This window comes from Trachemys scripta, chromosome 3 (assembly GCF_013100865.1).
Source record: "Trachemys scripta elegans isolate TJP31775 chromosome 3, CAS_Tse_1.0, whole genome shotgun sequence".
NCBI lineage: Eukaryota > Metazoa > Chordata > Testudines > Emydidae > Trachemys > Trachemys scripta.
Genome location: NC_048300.1, coordinates 5,802,137 through 5,823,400, shown reverse-complemented (window position 1 = coordinate 5,823,400; position 21,264 = coordinate 5,802,137). Strand labels below are relative to the sequence as shown.

The following is a 21,264-nucleotide window of genomic DNA, read 5'->3' as shown; positions in this document are numbered from 1 at the left end:
CAAGATCAGTCATTTAACAGAACAGAATTGTAACTGCATATGCATCAAGGTAGATCAAAGGCGGCCGAAAGGCGGCACATTTACATAGGAACATGGGTGATGCTATGGGAACCCAGTAGCTAAGTTCTAAGAACAGTTTTGGCAACAAGGGAAATAAGGAAATTTGTTTTTGTTTGTCTTTCTTTTTTTCTTCCCCGTCATGTATTTTAAAAGGTGTAAAGATTTCATGCGCAGCAAGAACATTCAGGGCCAGATCCTCAGCTGGGTAAATCAGCATTGATTTCAATGGAGCTATTCTGCTTTACTCCAGTTGAGGATCTAGCCCTGAATGTCATTGCTGTGCATTAAACTTTACCATCCTGTGTTCTAAAATGCCTTGAACACCTTCTTTTTGTTTTTTATCCAAAAAATAGAGATGCAGTTCTAGAACTTAGTACATTTACTATCTTAACTTGGGAAGAAGCATTAGCTTGACTCCTAAACTTTTAATATTGTTTTACCATCTTCTGAATATGTAAATATCACTTTGTTTTGCAGGAACACAAGCAAAAGGAGAATAACCACTATAAAATCCAAAGGTGAGAAACAAATATTATTCTATTTAGCAATGTCTTTCTCAATGTAATGTATATGCAAGCCAAAGTAATGAGTCTGCACCATGGACAAGAGGGGTCATGATAAAACTATATCAAATGATCAATGATATTGAGAAAGTAGATCAGGAGCTTCTGTCCACCCTATCTCATAACAGAGGAACCAGAAGAGATTCAATGAAAGTGAAAGGTGGCAAATTCAAAACCAGTAAAAAGAAATAATTTTAAACATAATGCATAATTAAGCTGTGGAACTCTCCGCTACAGGATGTGGCTGAGGCCAAAACCTTGACAAGATTTAGAAAGGACTGGACGTTTATATGGATAACAAGAATGTCCTGAGTTATAAAAGTTAATCCTAACAAATTTTAAAGGAGTATTAAACCTCATGCATCAGGGTGTATGTCAATCACTAATGATTAGGGATTAGGAGGAGATGTAATGTAAAGGGCAGATCACCCCATATCTGCCTAATGAGAGTTTTCTTGCATCTTTCTATGAAGCATCTAGTGCTGGTCATTGTCAGACACAGTGTACTGGGCTAGATAGACCAGAGATCTGATCTATATGGCAATTCCTCTGTCCCTCATCAGTTGCAATACTCTTGTTGCATAACAGGGAGCTATCACATTCAGCCTAAGAGTACAGCTATGCGGTGTGCACCACTTAGGGGCCCACTCCACTCACCTTGAGCATCAGATTTAAGTGAGTGGCTCTTACCTTTCAGAGTGCTGGACAACTTCTTGCTCCTGCTTAATGTCCCTTCTCTCATCTCTACCAACATTCCACTTGCTCCCCTCTTGCCTTGTGGCTCCCTTTACATTCTTCTCCCACTCTCCTATTTGTGCCTTCTTCCATGAGCAGTCTTCCCTCCACGTGTGTGCCATTCGACCACCCTGTTCCTTCCAGGCCCTCGGTGTAATACCATTTTTCTCTGGAGCCTTTCAGTCACAATCCACCAAGCATAGCCTTGTAAAGAGTGAAAATCACCCATGAATGAACCAAAAACAAAAAATGTACATAAGCTCCCAAGAGACACCGTAAATTAATCTAGTCAACTGATTTGTTCTTTACAGGCAAAGTTAGCCTGCTTTCCTTGCATCTACTGATGTTTCCCCAATACACCCACCTCCATCTGTTGTCTTTTTTTGTTGTGCTTTTGATCTAATTCATATCATAATCCTCTAGCAATCGGAGCCTTGGCAATTGACAAAAAGGATCTGAAGACATTAACTCTTAAGAAACTATAGAAATAAAAAGGATCTTTATGGCTCTTGGTCCATACAAGTTTTGTAGGACCCTGGGACTGTGCAACCTCAGAGACGAAATGCAGTTCTAGGGGGAATGTTCCTTGTTTTGTGCATATGAAACACGCCATTAGTTGTCCTGGGCTGTCTTTTACCCTGAACAGACCTGGACTGCTCCCAGCTTCTGGGCAGCAGGGCTGTTTTGGATGCAGTCTAAGACTCCACTGAATATGCCCAAGTCCCTGCCCTGGAACCAGGTTCAGGATCGCCAAGATCCCGGACTTAGGCTAAGCAGTACAATCTCGAGGGTCACACGTCAGCAACAAAATAAAACAGTCAGTTTCCATGTGCCAACTCACAACCAGCACGTAAATCCGATGTAGAATTGCCAGCGACGTGTTTAGCTATTTCCGCAGCTGTGTACGCAGATGTATGTGCGCAATGGTGCGTTTTTGCATGTGCAAGTGAGCTTCCTTTTTATAGACCGATTGCACAATGAATGTCTTATTCTCCTCCGCCGTTGGTTTACACCAACATAATTCCGTTGCCTTCGGCTGAGTTACCCAAATTTGCCCTGCTGGAAATGAAAGGAGTTTCGGGACCTGAGTGTTTTGTGTCTGGAGTCCACCTTTACTGGCCCTCCGGTCCCTAACCACAGAGGCTGTATTTTGGAGTGGGCAATCTGTGCTGTAACGGGGGATGCTGTTGACTACTCTTGTTCTGAAGTGTGCTGAAGGCTCCCATCCCCGTGCTAGGCTGGTGACTCCCCCGCAGTGGAGCGGAAAGGCCGCGAGTGCCAGATTGTGGCGTTTAGGCTAGGGAAGCTGGGTGATTTGCCCCCATTGTAGCATCCCCAGTTGAAGAGGTGAAGCTTTGGAGCCCTCACCCGCTGGAAGGGACTAGCCTGCAGGAATTGTGGGCAGCAGATGGTTTGTATTTTTAGTTATTGCCGAAAGCACTATGAGCTCTGAGGCCTTTTTAATGGAACGAATGAGTTAAAATAAAAGTATGCGGAGGCCACTTTCCTCTGCACTGCTGCCATATCCCTGCTCCCATTGCCCCGGGCAATATAGTATGGCTGCTGTGTGGGCCACTGATAGATAGCAAGCACCCGCTACCAGAAACCCATCTGGAGTGGAGGATTGCACAAGGCAGAGCGTCAAGCTGCAGTAGTTACTACCCACTCGGGCTGTGCTAGCTTCTGCCACTTTCCCCCACAAGTCTGGAGGGGGAAGAACCTGGTGGAGCCTGGCTGAACCCCCATGGGGCTCCTGCAGAGGGGCTTTCATGCAACTGGGAAGAGGAGGAGCAGTGTGCCCTGGAGGTAGCAGCCTCATTTCTAGGCTTCTCCCCCCGCACCACCCCTCAGCTGGATTCTGCTGCTGTAGGCCGCCCCCTATGCTTGCAGCAGCAGAGAGGAACTTTTAATCCTATATTAAGACATTGCCAAAGTCAGTCGGGTCAGAATTTGCCCCATCGTCTCCTCCTAGCTTTTTGTAAAGTCCATGTCACTTTCCTGTGTATCATTTTAAAAACCAAATGCTTCAATGCTCTTTTCCTATTAAAAATATTCACAGCAGCAGCCAGCCCTGCATTCATGAGGAACCCTCCTATAACATGCAAATGTTAGGGGGGAAAGGTTATTACATGGCATTCGTTATTGCGAAAGATAATGAGTTAAAATTATTAAACAAAGAGTTGACAAGTCACCAGCTTGAACCAAATCTTTGTCAGCGTTTCTCCTTCAAGTGCACTGTATTTCTCTCCCGGTCCCCCTCCCCCCCATTTTTAAACTTGCAGTAATGCTCATACTTTTCTCCTTCGCTCTGAAATGAGTGAATTTCATGCCAGGGGACGCTTCAGAATTAAAATGCTCCTCTCGCTATTATTTTGCATACATTTCTCGCTACTCTTGCTAATTCCCCAAATCATCTGTGTTTAAATTGTTTCTCCAGTACATTCCTATTTGATCCTGTGGGAAAGTTGTGATACTTTATTTGTGACATCACTGCCATTTCCATGCCAGCTCTGTGATGTCATTGTGATTGTGACTTCACTTCAGGGTCGAGTAGATAGAGAAAGTGGAGTATAACAGACAATGCTCCTATTCAGTCAGACAACAGATGTCAAGTAAATTGCTTTGAGTGGAAATGTTTTATCAAACTACCTTGAGAAACAATGAAGTGGGACTTTCTAAATCAGCGTGCAGTATTTGTGCACAACAATCCAATTAACAAATAACAAGCCTTGTAAGCTACACAGTGTGTTGGAAATTCATACCTAAGAGTATAATAATACCAATTATACCTATACAATGAGCCTAATATAGTGATGGGTTCTCAATTAGCTGTTACCACTCAAGAAGATGATCTTGGCATCACCGTGGATAGTTCTCTGAAAACTTCCGCTCAATACCCAGCAGCGGTCAAAAAGTCTGATGGTATGTTAGGAAAGGGATAGAAAATATGACAGAAAATATCATCATGACACTATGTAAATCCATGGTACGCCCAAATCTTGACTACTGCGTGCAGTCCTGGTGGCCCCATCTCAAAAAGGATACAGTGGAACTGGAAAAGGTTCTGAGAAAGATAACAAAGATGATCAGGAGTCTGAAACAGCTTCCATATGAGGAGAGACTAAAATGATTAGGGCTGGTCAACTTAGAAAAGAGACAGCCAAGGGGGGATACAATAGAGGTCAAGGTAAAATCATGAATGGTGTGGAGAAAGTGAATAGGAAAGTGTTATTTACCCTTTCACACAATACAAAAACCAGGGGTCAGCCAATGAAATTAATAGGCAGCAGGTTTAATACAAACAAGAGGAAGGACTTGGTCACACAACACGCAACTGACTGTGGAACTTATTACCATGGGATGTTGTGGTGCCAAAAGTATAACAGAGTTCAAACAAGAATTAGATAAGTTCATGGAGGATAAGTCCATCAGTGGCTATTAGCCAAGATGGCCAGGGATAATCCCCTGCTCGGGGTGACCCTAGACCTCAGACGACTAGAATCTGGGAGTGGATCACTCCAAAATTACCCTGTTCTGTGCACTCTCCCTCATGCGCTGGTACAGGCCAATGTCACAGACCGGATACTGGGCTAGATGGACTATAGTCTCATCCAGTATGAAAGCTCTTACATTCTTATGAGTTACATAGTGTTTCCGAAAAGCTGTTGTCTGTCCTAATTCTAATCTGATGCATGAAAGCTCTCTACAGTGTGTGGGTATGTATAATTGCTTTGATTTCTTTTCTCCTAGCTTTCTGGGGTGAGTCTGATGACAGCAACTCAGAAATTGAAGCTGCTTTGCGTCCACAAACCCATGATGCATATGCAGATGAATTTGATGACTTCTATGACTGACGTATTTAACATGTGCTTAGGCGGGAAAATGTAAGCTGTATTCTCTTGCAGAAACTGCAGTTTTATTCTGTGTGTTTGGGTCCATATTTCTGTAATGTATCTAATATCTTGTTTGTTTGGCCATATAAATGTTGAACAAATAATGTTCAATGGCTCTCTTTGCTTGCATACGTGTGTTTTTATTAAACATATATTTTAAGAAATATTTTGAATTCAGACAGACTTCTTTAAAATTGTCCATACTTTTTAACCAAAAATCAGCTGATGAGAATGTGTGTGTTAGTGGTTGGCTATTCCCCACGGATAGAAGGAAAGTGATGGTATCTCCTTAACTGTCCATGCGCTATTAGCGTCAGACTCAGTTCTAGTCCCTATTGGTTATTATTATTCCAGATGTTTTGGACCTTTTTTAAGGTAACATTTTTTGTGGGGGTTGGGAGTTGGATCAGTCCATATTATGTCACATCTCTTCCTCTGACTATGGGTCAGAGCCAGTCCATTGTCAGCACCTCTCCCAGCCCGCATCCATGACCTCCCTGCTGGCCCTCGGTGCTCGGCACATGCAAATACATATAGTAAGAGATGAGCCCCTTGTTAAAAACAATATTCACGAGAGTTTGACACACACTAGGAGGGTGGGAGGACAATGGGCCCGGTAAAATAAAAACGAATGTGAGGTTACTCACACTAATTACAAAATGGAACGGATTCTGTACTGGCTGTGGATTTTTAAAACCTGTTTATAAGCTACTTTTTTTAAAAGGCGAGTAGAGATTGCTGGAGAGGTTAGATGGAGGGGAGCGGAAAGGAAGTGGCAGAGAATAAATAGGTAGGAAAGAGAGAGGGTGGAGTGGAAGGGTAGAGTGGTGTGCTGGGACAGGTACAGGAAAGAGGAGGGGGAGGGAAGGGTGGGGATAAAGATTGGTTTGAAGACTGGAGGCAGCATGGTGAGGTAAGAGGGAACATATGATCTTGGTAAGAAACATGTTCAATACAGCAGTAAAATCACCCAATGGAGGAGAATGGGACCCTGTGGTTAGTGGAGGGGGACTGGGACGGAGCAGGCAGATGGGGGCTGTCATCACCTACCCTCCCCGAGCTCAACCGGCAGCCAGCCGACCTGCTGCTTCCTCTCTCCCTGGGCTGCAGGGACACCCAGTGCCGCTGCCAGGGGGAGCCGCTGCTGAGCAAGCTGGGGCGGGAGGGGGTAGTCACGGGAACCTTTCATTTGTGAGCCAAGGGGAAAATATTAGCAAACGAGAGAGAACGTCGATGGTGATGCCCTGCTTGGTGGCGACATGGGTGCTGGGGGTGCAGCAGCACCCCCTGGCTTGAGGTGGTTTCCCCCCACTATACAAATTGTTCCAGCACCACTGGCTGTAAAGTTGAGGGCAGTTTCCCTTGTGACCCACAGTAGCTCTGTGGGTGGGGCCCACCTTAATGTCCCTTGACTGGGAGGAGGTAGGTTTGCTTTAACAGCCCAGGACAAGGACACTAACCCACACTAATAAAAGACCATGTTCCCGTTTTAAGGCAGCTTCAGGACAGAAGGAATTAGCACAGGCCGTTCATAAGCTCCTCCCTCTGGACCCTGGGCCAGAGCTCCCAATTTAAAGGCTATAACACCAGGTCTCTGAGTCTGATTAGGCTGGTCTCCTAGAGCTTGAGAGAAGCCACCACCCACTGCACCCTGTGTGGCTTCCACTCCCCTCTGTCTTGCTCATCGTCCTCTTCCTGTTTCTATAGCCCAGCCCTGTCTCCTTGTTTATACCGCAGGCAGGCCCAGTGGCCCCTAAAGCGGTTAGTACACTCCTGTGATGGAGATGGCCATTTCCTGCAATATCCTTGAAAGACCTTATTTAATTAAGTTTAAGTATTTGGGGGCTCTATTGTATGATTGGCTGGTCTATGTATTATTGTGGGCCAGGATTGTACGTCCCCGCTGGAGACCCCTGATCAAGTCATCTCTTATCTTTCTCTTTGATACTCTATATAGAGCATTCTGCTTTAGTGGCTCACTATGAGGCAGGTTTTTCCAGACCTCGAATCATTCTTGGAGCTCTTTCTAATTTGTCAGCATCCTTTTTGACATGTGGACGTGCGATGTGTTGAGCACCTGCAAGCCCCCTTTAAGTCTATGGGAACTGCAGATGCTCGTCACTTTTCCAGATCTGGTCCAACCCCCCCAGACATCCTGACTCTCAGAGATTGTACCTTAAGCAGAGCCCTTTCTTCACCAGAGAGGACAGGCAGGGTGTGGTTAAAAGCCCATTTCAAACAAGACTATTTCTGTTCCTTGTGGTTACAAATACAATCAGCGTTTCTCCTTCCTCTGGACAAACAGTCTGGTTTTCTTTCTTGATTTTTTGTTCTGTGTTTGCCAAGAAAACAGTATCCTAGAAATAGTGTTTAGTGACTGAATCAAGCCTCTCTTATTCGGGAAAGTTACAGTCCATACAGCACGTTTCTGGGACTATATTACCTAGAACTTGCTTTTGCAAATTCTTGTGGCAGTCTTGAATGCAAAAACAACATTTTTTTCTGATGATTTTACATATTTTAGCATTAAAAGAGTAAAGAGCAAAATGTGTTTAAAAAGCATTCTCAACGTGCGCGCGTATGTGTTACAGGGCAGCCTGTCTGTTTGATCTTTACCTTATTCTGAGACACATCAAGAAGAAATGCATATGTACATTTCTAATAGAGAAAATTTCTAAATGTAATGGCATTTCATTGTGGCAACCCCCTGAATTTCAGTTTCCACTTGCTTTGTAAAATTCATGCTGCCATAGCTATGTGGACATCCCAGTAATTGGATGACTCCAGAAGCTTCATGCATTTTTAATTTTCTTCTTGAATTCCTTTTATCTGAAACTGTTAATTAAACCTGAAATTTTTCTAAGAAAGAAACCAAAGGATAAATTAAAGAAAATCTGTACATAAATATGTCTACTGAAAAGCAGTTCTGCATATTTGAATTTACTAGCTTCCAGTAGCCCACTTGTTGTTTAGGGTCAGTCCACTTAAAAACAATCAAAGAAAAAATTCCTAGTGCTTTGACTTGAATAGTACAAAACAGCTTTGGTCAAAAATCTGCCATAAAAGGTCTTGGGCAAAGAGTGAAAAATATTTACAATATTCTTCTGAAAAAAGCAGGTTGACTTTTCAAAAGAAACTCTGACCTTATATAGAGTACGATGTAAAGTGTGACGTTAGCACATGTTGGCTAACACATGCTAACTAACATGTTTGAAAAGTTTAATGTAGACAAAGGACACTGCCTTTAAAATGCACTAAACAGGTTGAGTCACCCCCTCCACACCCACACCCAGGGTTTGAGTTTGATTTGACCCATTTAGCATGTATATGTATTAATAGCCTTGGGGCCAATCTTCAACTGGTGTAAATAATCATAGCTCCATTGATTACCCTAGGCTTTTAAAGAGTGTTACAATGGGCTAACATGGGCTAACATCACATCTGTAAATCTGACTCCAGCCAGATTCTTAGGTTGTGAGTCTGAACTGGCAGCGGTACGGTGAGGTTAGCTCAATGTCCCGTTTGCCAGCGCTTGGCATTGTATCACAAGTCTTGCAATATTTGGTGTTTTTTTGTTAAAGCCCTAGCTCCTGAAATCAAGATTCACAGCAACTTAGCTTGTAATCCCTTTGGGGCGGAGACTGTCCTTGTGTCTTCTCGGTTTGTACAGCACCTAGTGGAACAGGGTCTTTGTCCGTGATTACGGTAATGCAAACAATAATAAAATCAGAAGAATCTCCGCCTCCATTTAAATAAACAAAAAGTTTCTAGTCCCCAGAGTGCAGCCGAAAGGCTCAGAAACTAGTAGGCAAAAAAGAACCCTACATTTATTATTTGGCTTACAAATCATGGCTTTTTTTAATCTCATAAATTAATGATGTTTTTAGAGCCTGATGCATGATTTTTGAAGGTCTACAGCTGGCAAGGGTGCAATGTTTTATTACAAATTCTTCCCTAGTTTATAAACAGGGGATGGATCACTGGATGATTCCCTGCTCTGTTCATTCCCTCTGAAGCACCTGGAATTGGCCACTTTCGGAAGACAGGACACTGGGCTGGATGGACCTTTGGTTTGACCCAGTGTGGCCGTTCTTATTTGAACCCTTTTTATACTAGGCCACTGATAACAGTGTTGTGAGCTGCTTGAGCCGTCTGAGAAAGGAGATAAATAAAGAACGTGCTAAAGAAACCAAGCGTGAACCAGCAAGGCACTGAGCAGTGCTAGTTGGGGAGGAGGTGTACTCAGAACTCAATCCTCTCACCGGCCTCCACAACTGGTGGTTCTTTGGAATCTCCAACAATGAAAGTTGCCTTCCCTGGTGAATTTCCCGCACCGCACCGCGACTTAGGCTGGGGATCAATAAGGACAAGGAGATGTAGTTTCCACCTCCTGACCCCAGATTGGTTGAGTCTGGCCCAGTCCCTGCAGAAGTTGCCTCTATTTTCCAGCAGCTGGAGAGCTCTCATTAAAGAACTGCTGTAGGCTTTAAACCAGCAACCCTAAAATGCCAGGCTGGAAAGCAGATTCAAAGCTCTGCCACTTAAACCATCTATCGCGGACATGAGACTGGAAAGTCTGTGGGCTTGTCTGCAGCACATGGGGGAAAAACAAGGGAAAGGGTGGTGACAGAGACCCAGAGAATTATTTTAAAAACAGCCCATGGACTGTGGGACGATGAGTGGATCAAACAGCTTGAGAACTGTGCAAAAGTCTCTGAATGATCAGAAGTTTCGGGGATGAAAGATCCTAACACAGCGAATGGCCATTATACAAAGGGAAACCCCTGCTCTGCCCTGTTGGGATATTAAGGATGATCCTGTATGTATCAAAGCTTGCTACCATCTTCCACCAGCAAGAAGTCTACTGCCAGAGGTCCTGTAATTCTCATTCTCACTGCTTCTCAGGGCAGGGAATGGGCAAGACTTTATTAATATTTCCTGAGCGGAGTGCTATGTATCAGCCCATTGGCTGCAGTGGGCTTTGGCTAAGGACCCAGATGAGAAAAATGCTGACTGTAGTAATGTAAAGGAGTCTCCTGAAGTTTCTCTCCCAGATGGTGGGAGAACCTGACCATGCCTAGTCACTTGCTCTGGGAGGCTTCTGCACAGGCCCTAGTTCCTTACTTGGGGGCCTTCTTAAGTCTGTCCTTGGGAGTTCTCTGCACTCCCCATAGGGTCAGGGTGAAGATCTCCTGGATGGGAGTTTCTGCTGTGGCTCCAGGAGTTACTCCAACAGTCTCCTGCTCGGCAATCCTGCTCCTTCACCCACCAGCTGAAGGGCTTGTCTAAGAAGACAAGAAGGTATATGAAGTGGGTGGGGAAATAAACAAAGTACATGCTCTTGACAAACCAGGAACAGTTAACACCTGCCGAGATGTGGTTGAACACTTCATTATGAGGCTACTGAAAAAATAATGGACCTATGACAAAGTCTACCTCGTGTTTCACACCTATGCAGTGGAATCAATTAAAAAATATTACTAGAAAGAAACTCCATGGTATTGCACCTGTCCAATACAAAAGAGTTGACTCCATGAACATCTCCAGTGCCACAGTGAAGAAGATGCTGTCTCATACTTGCACACAGAATGACTTCACTGCACATCTTACAGGAAAAACGCTCCAGCGTGTAAAGAATTGTCCAAGAATTGCATGGCACAATGAAACTGCTGCCTTACGCTGTTTGGTGGAGTATCTTCATCGTTCCCATGAGGGGCTGACACTAAAATTATCTTGCATGCTATCAATGTCTACTAAGCTCTGAATTTGGCACAAGACACAGACGTTCTAGTGCTCGCTGTGAGACGCTACCCAAGACTTCCACCAGATTGTTTTTGTTCCTGTTGCTGGGGAAGAGAATCACTGTCTATTCCTCCGAGATGTGTTCCTATCACACGGGCCATTAAAAGCCATCGCACTGCCAGGGTTCCATGCCTTTTCAAGGATGTGACGCTGCTGGAAAGACCGAATTCTCTTACTGGAAGGCACTTGATGCAGTCTCTGAAGACTCTCTCCTCACTCTGAAGGCACTCGGAATGGGTGAGACCATCACTGACGAGGTCATAAATGCACTGGAGGCATTCATATGCCGAGTTTACCATTTGAAGACCAACATTATGACGCTTGCAGAGCTATGCCAGTGGATGTTTTCCAAGAAGCAGACAAATGGAGAAAAACAGCCACTGTCAAGGGGTACATTTATACCTGCTCTCAAGGGGACAAATTGTCAAACAATGGAATGGCTTTGGGATGACGGAGCGCATTCTGCCCTATCAGGCATGGATGGGTCTTGGAGGATGGACTGATCACACCAGTTATGTGTGAAATACCATGCACTTCCAAATCAATCCTCCAGCTAATCAAATGGTCGTGTGCAAAGACCAGATGCTCACCAGCCCGCAGATGTTTGGCCAGCAGCCTGCCTGGTATGGAGATGTGCAGGTGCAGCGTTGATGAGGATCAATGTGACAACGTGTCTAACAGTGACCCAGGACAAAGAAAACACTGATGGTGAATTTGATGAATAAATGTAGCAGTCCTACACATCAAGGACCACTTCCCTAGGATTAGCCAAGATCAACGTCTTTTTGAGGTAAGCAATACATCGCTGTGGTAAAGTAAAATTTTTAAAAATGTTGATTTTTAAACCTTTTCTTGACTATATAGATCTACATCATTATTCTGGGTTTGTCATGCTTGGTGCCATAGTGTCCGTGGGAAAAAGGCCTTTTGAATGAAACCAAACTCGACCCATTTCTGATGACACTGTGTTGTCAAAATTTCCACCAACCGGAGGCTCTGGAGGGAGAGGGAGAGGGAGAGGGGAGCAAGTTCCCCCCACCACACAGCAGAGGGTGACACCATTGAAATGCCGAGTGTGCTGATTTTTATGGCTCAAATGACACCTTCCTCACCTTTTTGTCACTACCTTGCCCACGGAATGCGATTGTATTACATTCTGCTCCATTTGAAATGTCGGGCAGGATGAGGGGGCAGTGTGGGGAAGAAGATGCAAAGAGGTATATGCTAATTGCAGATGAGACAGAGTGGAGGTGGCGGGGCAACAAGAAGAGGTGAATGCTGAGATCCTCACTGTGGCTCTGACACCTTTACACTGGGCAAAAGGCCCCGAGGAACAGAAAAAGACTCTAAATCCAGTGAGGGCAGAATTTCCCCAGGGTGGGCACTGGGGAAGACAGCCTTCCATGGGCGCATGGGGGAGGGGACGCAGGGTCACACGCCTGCCCAGATTTGCTGCTTGGCTTGGACTGAGCATGCTCAGTAACATCTGCTGAAGCCTAGGGTGACCATATGTCCCGTTTGGGCTGTGACAGTCCCTTTTTTAAGCCCCGTCCCAGCTTTTTTGGCAAAACTGGGAGTTTGTCCCGTTTGCTCTTGCGAACTGATGAGCCTTAGGCTAGCGCCAGGCAGTGTCCCGTTTACCCATCCCAGTGAAACCGCTGCTTTCACTCTGCCCCCCGCCCCCCATCAGCAGGTGTGGGTCATCTCTGCTCACAAGCCCTGGTGTAGGGGGCATGCGTGCTGGGGCCAGAGCGTCTTGCACTGCAGAGAACGCAGGCAGTGCTTTGGCCCATAGACCGGCTTTGTACTATGGACAGAGCTGTGTAAATTACATGGGGGGCCACTGAGCAGTTATACTGACCTGCCCGCCTCTCGCGGCGGCACGTCTCAGCTAAGGAGCATCCTTACTTCAGTGCTACAGCGACGCAATTGCATCAGAGCAGCTGCGCTGATGCCCTGAATCTCCATAGCACGTCACCCAGCTGTTATTGTATTACCAGTAAAAGCAACACCCTTGTTTTCCCCGGGGTTACATCCTAGGGGAAGAACAATCAGAAAGGAGACTGGAAAGGGAAAATGCCGGCACACAGTCAGATCACCAGGTGCAAGTCATTCGTCATACGCGGCACCTCGATAAGGGCTTTCATTTGAGGCTCTCAAAGCACTTCACCCACACACACGCACCAGTCAAGTATCACAGCGGCCTGGCTAGCATTCAACCAACCGTTCTCCCCACGGCTTTTGCACTGCCGTCTGCCCCTTCCTCTGAGTTATCCTGTTCAGTTCAGGCCCTGAGAACCACCCGAGAACCCGCTCATCTAAAAACTATGTTTTAAAAGTCTATCCTGTTTATAGCCTTTTTTTTTTAATCATGAAGGGTTTGCAGAATGTAGGTTCAATTGGGTAAAATAATAAGAACAGCTGATGGTATTTCAGTCTTTCTGCCCTCGGTCTCAGCCAAAGGCAGAAAGGGAAGGGGTATGGAGATCAAATACCCTGTCAATCCCCCCAAGGTTTACGTTCTGTGTTGAGTTTTGACCCAGATTTGAGTCCGTTCTGAGTTTGTTCAATCTGATTTGCTTATTCTGAATAGAAGCCCAGTGCACAATACTGTGGTCATGGCTATGCCTGTGGATAATGCGGATGTGATTGCAAAGCCCCGTTTTGACAGAAACCTCTTCCAAAGCTGCTACACACACGCTTGCAAAGGAATAAACCCAATTTGAAGGGCTAGTGGCTGCCTTGGGGCAGACACAAAAGTGCCTCAGCTGGAAATTTCAGCATCATTCTGAGCACCCTTCGTGCAGCAGAAATTAATAATAGTTTAGGCTTGTTCACAAACGTGGAGCTCGCCATATGGCTCTGGCTAGGGGCTAGGTTTGCAGATCTGCACTTCAGATACACCAGCAAAAGGCCAGTGTTTAACCTATATACAGACACAGTCCCAAAAATCGATGGGAAAAGAACAGGAACAGTGCAAGGTCCAGCACTCGAACGCCAGGAAATACCACCGATAAGGTTTCCTGTGCAACTTAACTCTGTCCCCTTGTGCATACACGTTCAAACATAGGGCCGGATTCTCAGCTGTCGGAAAGCATCAGAGCTCACTAAAGTCAGTGGAGCTATTCTGATTTCCACGAGCTGAAAATCTGGTGCAAAGTCTTTAATGAGAGCCCGTGTAATTTTTTCAAGACCCCTGCTTCATTCAGTAGCCAGGCTGGATGGGCGCAATGAATAAGACAGCTGTTCAGTTCCTATTTGCATACTATTCACTGCAGCCCATCCAACTTGCATGCTGGAATAGTTCCATGGAAGTCAATGGACTTACTCCGAATTTACACCAGTATAACAGACTATACTGTGCTCTTGGTTACACAGGTGTAAATAGTATCAGAGGGGTAGCCGTGTTAGTCTGAATCTGTAAAAAGCAACAGAGGGTCCTGTGGCACCTTTGAGACTAACAGAAGTACTGGGAGCATAAGCTTTCGTGGGTAAGAACCTCACTTCTTCAGATGTCCCATTTTCAAAAGTAATGTAGGCGCTTAGGAGTCTAAATCTCATTGACAGTCAATAGACTTGGGCTCCTAACTGCCTAAGTCACTTTTGAAAATGGGACTTAGGAACCTCACTCACTTTGGTGCTTTTGGAGCTATTACTGAAGGCTTTGAGCCTGCACTTAGGCATGAGTGTAGTTTTAAATGATGTCATGAGCATATGCATATGAGTTTTCAAGACTGAGCCGACGATGGGCCATTCACTCAGTCTGACCTTCACTTTTACAGAAAGCAGTAGACGGTATTAAAAAAAATCTAGTATAGACACTCCTTGGTGGACATAGGACCAGCTGCCCATTTCTGTGATGCCTTCCAAGGTGCAATCCACAAGCACAGAGTCTGCTTCAAATCTACTGTGTGCCTCACAGAGATGAGGGTCACCACTTCCCACCCATGATCCTCAGCAAAATGCTTTCCTCTGCGATAGCCATATGAGGGGGCAGGATCAGGCGTCAGGTCAGCCCCTATCTCTAAACGTAATGAGACGAGACAGAAGAAATCCAAGGAAATTTAAAAGAGCGGAATTGACCCTTGCCCTTTGTTCACTACTGAAGCAGGACAAGCAGGACTCTGCCAGCGGGGAAGTGGTTGGGGAAGGAGACACGGCCAGCCGAGAGGGATACACATCTTTCTGAGTTATGAATCGTAGGATATCAGGGTTGGAAGGGACCTCAGGAGACTCCAAAGCCCTTCCTGCAGATTTTACCACAGGACAGGTTCTATTCAAGGATAATCTGGTCCCCAGATTTGGTTCAGCCCCATGCTCAGGCAAATGTTCATTCGGTAAGCCAGCCTCTTTTTCCCAGGAGTAACCAGCATAGCTAGTACTAAAATCCCCAAACACTGCTAAGCAACATGGTATAAACTCTTCTGTGCAGAATGCTAATGAGATTTCAGCCAGATGAATTTAGCTCTAATATTCCCTAGAAATTATCTGGGAATTTGCCTCCGGATTTGGCCCAGTGCAGAGACAGTCTATTATATTTCTACGCCACCCTGGCTTCTTATCTATTCCCTTGCTGATGAGCCCTATCTGAATTCATTCCTCTGCTTTTTAAAAGAACAAATTAACTTAATCCTATCCTCTCTCTCTCTCTCTCTCTCTCTCCCTTTTTCCTCACTATGTGGTCTAATTGGTTTCCACCCGGGCCAGATCCCTTAGTTGGTGTAAATTGGTGTAGTGCTATTGACTTCAGTAGAACCATATTGAATTACACCAGCTGAGGAACAAAATGAAACGTGTGCTGCTACTAACAGGCCTTTTGAATGACAATTTTCCCCCTCAATAAAATATAGAAGGATACTTAGTGAACAAAACCAAGGAGATGAACGTATTTATCTAGCTAAGGTATTTATATCGTTGCCATTACCCTGATATCTGAATTCATCTTCATCTTTAATGTATTTTTTTCTCATGACCCCCCCTGTGAAGTAGGGAAGTAATATTATCCCATTTTACAGATGGGAACTGAGGCCAAGCCTACACTACAAACTTACATCGGTATAACTATGTCACTTGGGGGGGGGCATGAAAAATCCACACCCCAGCCTGAGCAATGGAGTTATACTGACCTAGCCCCCAGGTGTAGATAGTGCTATGTTGATGGGAGCGTTTCGCCCGTTGCCATAGCTACCTCCTCTCCTGAGGTGGATTAACTACACCGACCGGAGCATAGTAACGTCATAGCTGCGTCGCAGCAGCTTTTTAAGTGTAGACCTCCCCTGATTCACAATGAGGCTACAGCCAAGATCCTTAGAGATCTTTAGGCGACGAATTCCCATTGAAAGACCATTGAGGATCTGGGCTTGAGTGACTTGCCCCAGGTCACGTTGGAAGTCTGTAGCAGCGCAAATATTTGAACCCCAGACTTTAGTGCCCTAACTACTGGCTCATACTTCCTCGCTACACTGTTTTTACACTGTCCTTAAGCCGTAGTTATTAATTTTTATGCACCATAGCAAACCTACCGGTAGTAAAAAGGTGCCAGCAAACCATGCGCCCCAAAGATTTTGCTGCTAAATAATTTCCAGGGAACGTCAGACCGAAACTCATCTGGCTACAGTCTCATTAGCATTCTGCAGGGGAGATCTGACACAATATGGTTTGTAGTTTTTAGCACTTTCAGAATCATCTTGAAATCACTGATTCCGGGATGTAACTCCATTTTAAATCTCTCTGAATGAGGCAGTGCATTCACCACTACACTTAAATGTTTTCCATTCCCTCAGACCAGGCCAGTCATTGACAAAAAGACTAATATTTGATGACAGATGGCTCCATGAGATCCTGGTAAGGCAATATCTCACTTTTGGAATTCAAGTGAGAGCCGAGTTCCTCTAGAGCATTATTTATGATAGTATTATTGTGCCCAAACTCATTAGCTGTAAAACATTCTGCCAGTCAACTTTATTCTGCACTTCCACAGCTGTCATACTGGCAGCCCAAAGATTATGACAGATGATGCTGATGGACAGTAGGATTGCAATCTTTACAGCTGTAACAGATTTAAAGCTGCATGCCACTCATCTAAGGGAAAGTACTATCCAACAAAGTATAATAGATTGCTGCAGTTTATACACAATGACACATTGCTAAATTATTTTTGGAGAAACTACTGTGCCACTACTGAAACATCTCATCCAGACATTTAATCGCTGTCTAGGTTTTAATGGTTTAAGACCAAATTTTAAAGGCATCCATAATAAGTGAGTCTGCAAAAGAGGATGTAGGCTCACAAAAACCCGCATTACAGCATCAGACTTTCAGTGCAATTACTGGATTTTTGTGCTGGTTTGCATGGGTAAAATTAGCCCATGAACACTTTTGTAGGCGAGTGCCTACCTGTGTTTGGAAAATTTGGGCAAAAGGTTACTTTTATCCATTTAAGAAAGAGTTGCCTATATACAGTCTGTCATCCAGAAGGGGACTTTAACCCCACTGACACCACCCTAGCAGAGGAATCTGTATTTGTATGGGGCACAGTGGCTCTGCTGGGATGCCAGAAAGGGCTTCCACACACACAAAAGTGTCACTGTAAGCACAAGGGCTGGACACTGCAGAGGGACGCTCGGAAGAATTGGGGCTGGAGTGGGTGCACCTATTGCTAACCTTCCTGAGGGACAGCAGAGCCTGCGTAAGCTGAGAGGGGAATGCTTGTGTTTTCTGTGGCTGGAGGTGTCAGTTGAGGCAGGCATGGGGAAAGGCAAATTTTCATGCTCAGGGCAGGTGGCAGCAAGGTGCCTCACAACCCTGGGTACCCCGGGAAGCATCACGAGACCCCATGTGAAGGTGCGTGCTGGTGCACAGAACCTCTTAACCAATCAACTAAAATTGAACAAAACCCACAATTTGGAAGTTCACACCATGCAGGCTGTTGGTAAGAGAAATTTACCCTCCAACCTCATTCTATCAGAGGTGCAGCTCCTTCCCAGCGGCCCTAAAAAGAAACCTCTACCCAATCCAGAATGCAGTCAGTCCACCAAGCATGCATGGGTGACAATTTTTATATAGTCCCTAATACAATTTAAAAAAAATAGCATTGAGATAATATCCTGCAAATATTTACACTGGTGCTTAACTTTAAACCCTCGAGTAGTGGCATTGGCTTGAGGGGGTGAAATCGTGGCCCCTCTGAAGTCAATGGCAAACCTTCTAGGTTGGATGTTGGACAGGCATTTTTACCATTGTTGTCCTTGGGAGTTTTGCTTTACCAGTGAATTCCTACTATCCTTGTTGCTTCTCTGGTAGGTATTTCATGAGTCTATAGTTTCATTGGTGCAAAAGCACATATCTGGCACAACAGCACTGAGTCTTTTATTCAACTGACTGCTTGTTTGGATCACAATGCAGGGTCTCTCATTCCTTTAGGTACATTTCTGTTTGGCAAGCACTGGTGGACATTTCCTTAAAGAGAGATTTCACATAATAGATTTCTGCACATGGCAGGGTTTGTTTTAGGATATGTAGCAAGGGCTACATTTTTGCAACAAAAAGTAGGTCGACTTTTTCAGTGAAATGTTTATTGAGGAATTAAAAATGTTTGGAGCTAGCAAAAAACAAGAATTTCAACCATAATTTAAGCCAGTAAGTATAAGGAAAGAAGATGATTAGTTTTGTTTACTAGTCCATTTGTCATTTTTATTATCAGAAAAACTATCAATGCTCAGGATCTGTTCATATTAAGTCACCTCTCTATGTGATAAGTATACTAATTTCTAGGAGTAGTAGTGCTACAATAACATGCTTCAGTCAAGGGACATTTTTGAAGGAACAGATAAAGGCCTATCTTTACCTCATACAACAGATGTAGTACCAATCTGAGGTTACTGAGAAACCTATTCAAATCACAGATATGGTCATACATGGTTTAATATCATAGCTAAATGAAGCTATGAATAATGAGAAGTACAATATTGGGTTAATTTGTTTTACTGTAAATACTTACGGTTCTTTCCTTCCCCCTCTCCCTCCAATCAGTGTAGATGACTCAATACACAGTACTGAGATTATTTTTATGAACGTTTCCCCAAACCTCTTTCTTACATCCTCACCAACGTCATTGCCCTAATGAAGTCGGTATATTATCACCAAGACATGGTAGAATACAAAATCTTGATCACGAATATCTGAAGATTTAATTCAGTTTCAACATCCTCAAATGGCTACTTTATTTTTATTTGCTTATGCAATGTACAAATGCCATGACAAGGTTTTTTTTATTGCTGCTCCTTGTATTTGTCACAAATCGTGCCCTCCAATTTTCCAGTTTGTGCTTCTGTTGAAATTGCATCAGCTCAGTTATGTACTTTCAGCGCTCTATAATCATTATGACTTTTCTTAAAGACTGCTGCTGTGGCTTGCTTTGTGAATCACCACAAGAGGCAACATTTCCGTAAATCCATTCTGAAGGGGAAAAAAACCCTCCCCTCTTACGTTTCCAACCTGTTTCATTACTGTGCAGCCATATCCTTTCTGTGGACCGGGGGGGTGGGGGTGGGGGAGAGGGAATCGTAATAAGTCTTGTTAGCAACACCTTGCTTAATTTTCCTTATTCAACTGTTTTCTGGATGAAAAGTGTCATATAGCCAGAGCCAGAGGAGACATTTTTTTTACATAGTTTGTAGTTAGTTGAATAATGCATTTGGAAATGATACTTAAGGCAAGATTGCCAATTACCAATATGCACTAAGGAAGGAGCAGTGCATAGATGCACAGAAGTCAAATTGGGTTCTTGGGTCCCCCTTTGCTGTCTATTGGTTTTATACCGCTGCCCGTCAGCACAGTGTCTGATCATCTTCCACATAAATCAATAGCAATGGAGTCCTAATGGACTTCATGGAGTCTCTGGAACTTCTTTTTCAGGGTAAAAATTCTGCTTGGGGTAAGTATTGTGGGTGTTTCAGAGGGTAAGTAATCGGCTATTGATCTATACAAGTGGGTCCTGTTGGGTTACAGGAAGGAATTTCTCTCCAAGTCAGCTTGGCAGTGACTTTAGGGATTTTTCGCCTTCCACTGCAGTATGTAGAGGTGGGTCACGCGCTGCTACCTGCAATGAAGGTGTTCTGCATGGGGGGAAAAAGCAGTACCTTATACTCCCATACTCCCTTGCACCAGTATGCAGAGTGAGCAACAATCCTGACCTTAAAAAATAATGTGCCTTGCATGTTGTCAAGTATCAGGGGGTAGCCGTGTTAGTCTGTATCTACAAAAACAACAAAGAGTCTGGTGGCACCTTAAAGACTAACAGATTTATTTGGGCATAAGCTTTCGTGAGTAAAAACCTCACTTCTTCGGATGCATGCCCAAATAAATCTGTTAGTCTTTAAGGTGCCACCAGACTCTTTGTTGTTTTTTAAAAAATAATGTTCTTTTCAGTTTTCAAGAAGTCTTCTTTCTTCTTTATGAACTCACATCCTCTAAACAAGCTTGTTCTAAAAATCCTTCTGCTTGACTTTATACACTTTTTTTAGTTAAATATATAAAATGATGCCAAAACTTATAATTATTACTAATAAGAAATCATAATCCCAATCATAGATCCCAGGTTCTGGGCAATTATACAAAAATTAAAATTCATCATAACCAATAAAGCAATTCCTCCCAAAAGTTGGTCAATTGGTTATGGATAGATTGTAAGGCAGACAAGGTGGGTGTGGTAGTATCTTTTATCAGACCAACTTCTGTTGTTCAGAGAGACAAGCTTTTGAGACACACAGAGCTCTTATTCATGTCTGGGATAGGTATTCTGAGCATCTCAGCTAAAAGCAAGATGGAACAGTGACTCGCTAATCCCCTCTTTTGTCCTATCACTGCAGGGGTGCTAATGGGCCACTCTACCTTGAATGGTACCTTAGACTATGTCTACACTGACCTCTGAAGGACAAAACTTTTGTCTTTCAGAGGTGTTTAAAAAAAACACCCCCAGAAGACAAAAGTTTTGCTGACAAGTGCGGGCGTGAACAGCGCTTTGTTGGCAGGAGCACTCTCCTGCAGACAAAGCTAATGCCACTCATTGGGGATGAAAGTGTCTGCAGGAGAGCTGACAAACAGCAGCTACACTGCACTGTGCCTGGCTGTAGCAACACAGCTGTGTCGCTAAAAGCTGCGTGGTGTAGAATATGTGCTGACTACTTCTGCTAAACAATCTATTCCACCTG

At 44.2% G+C, this 21,264-nt stretch overlaps 1 protein-coding gene across 3 annotated transcripts in view; it reads left to right on the top strand.

The window, feature by feature from the left end:
• Positions 1–5,417, top strand: part of KIZ (kizuna centrosomal protein) — a 93,651-nt gene extending 88,234 nt beyond the window's left edge. For all 3 annotated transcript variants that reach the window (XM_034764031.1, XM_034764030.1, XM_034764029.1), the window contains 2 exons: positions 538–578; positions 5,109–5,417. In XM_034764031.1, the coding sequence (XP_034619922.1) occupies positions 538–560 (23 nt within the window). In that variant the 3' untranslated portion in view covers positions 561–578; positions 5,109–5,417. The remainder of the gene's footprint in view (positions 1–537; positions 579–5,108) is intronic.
• Positions 5,418–21,264: the final 15,847 nt, after the last annotated feature.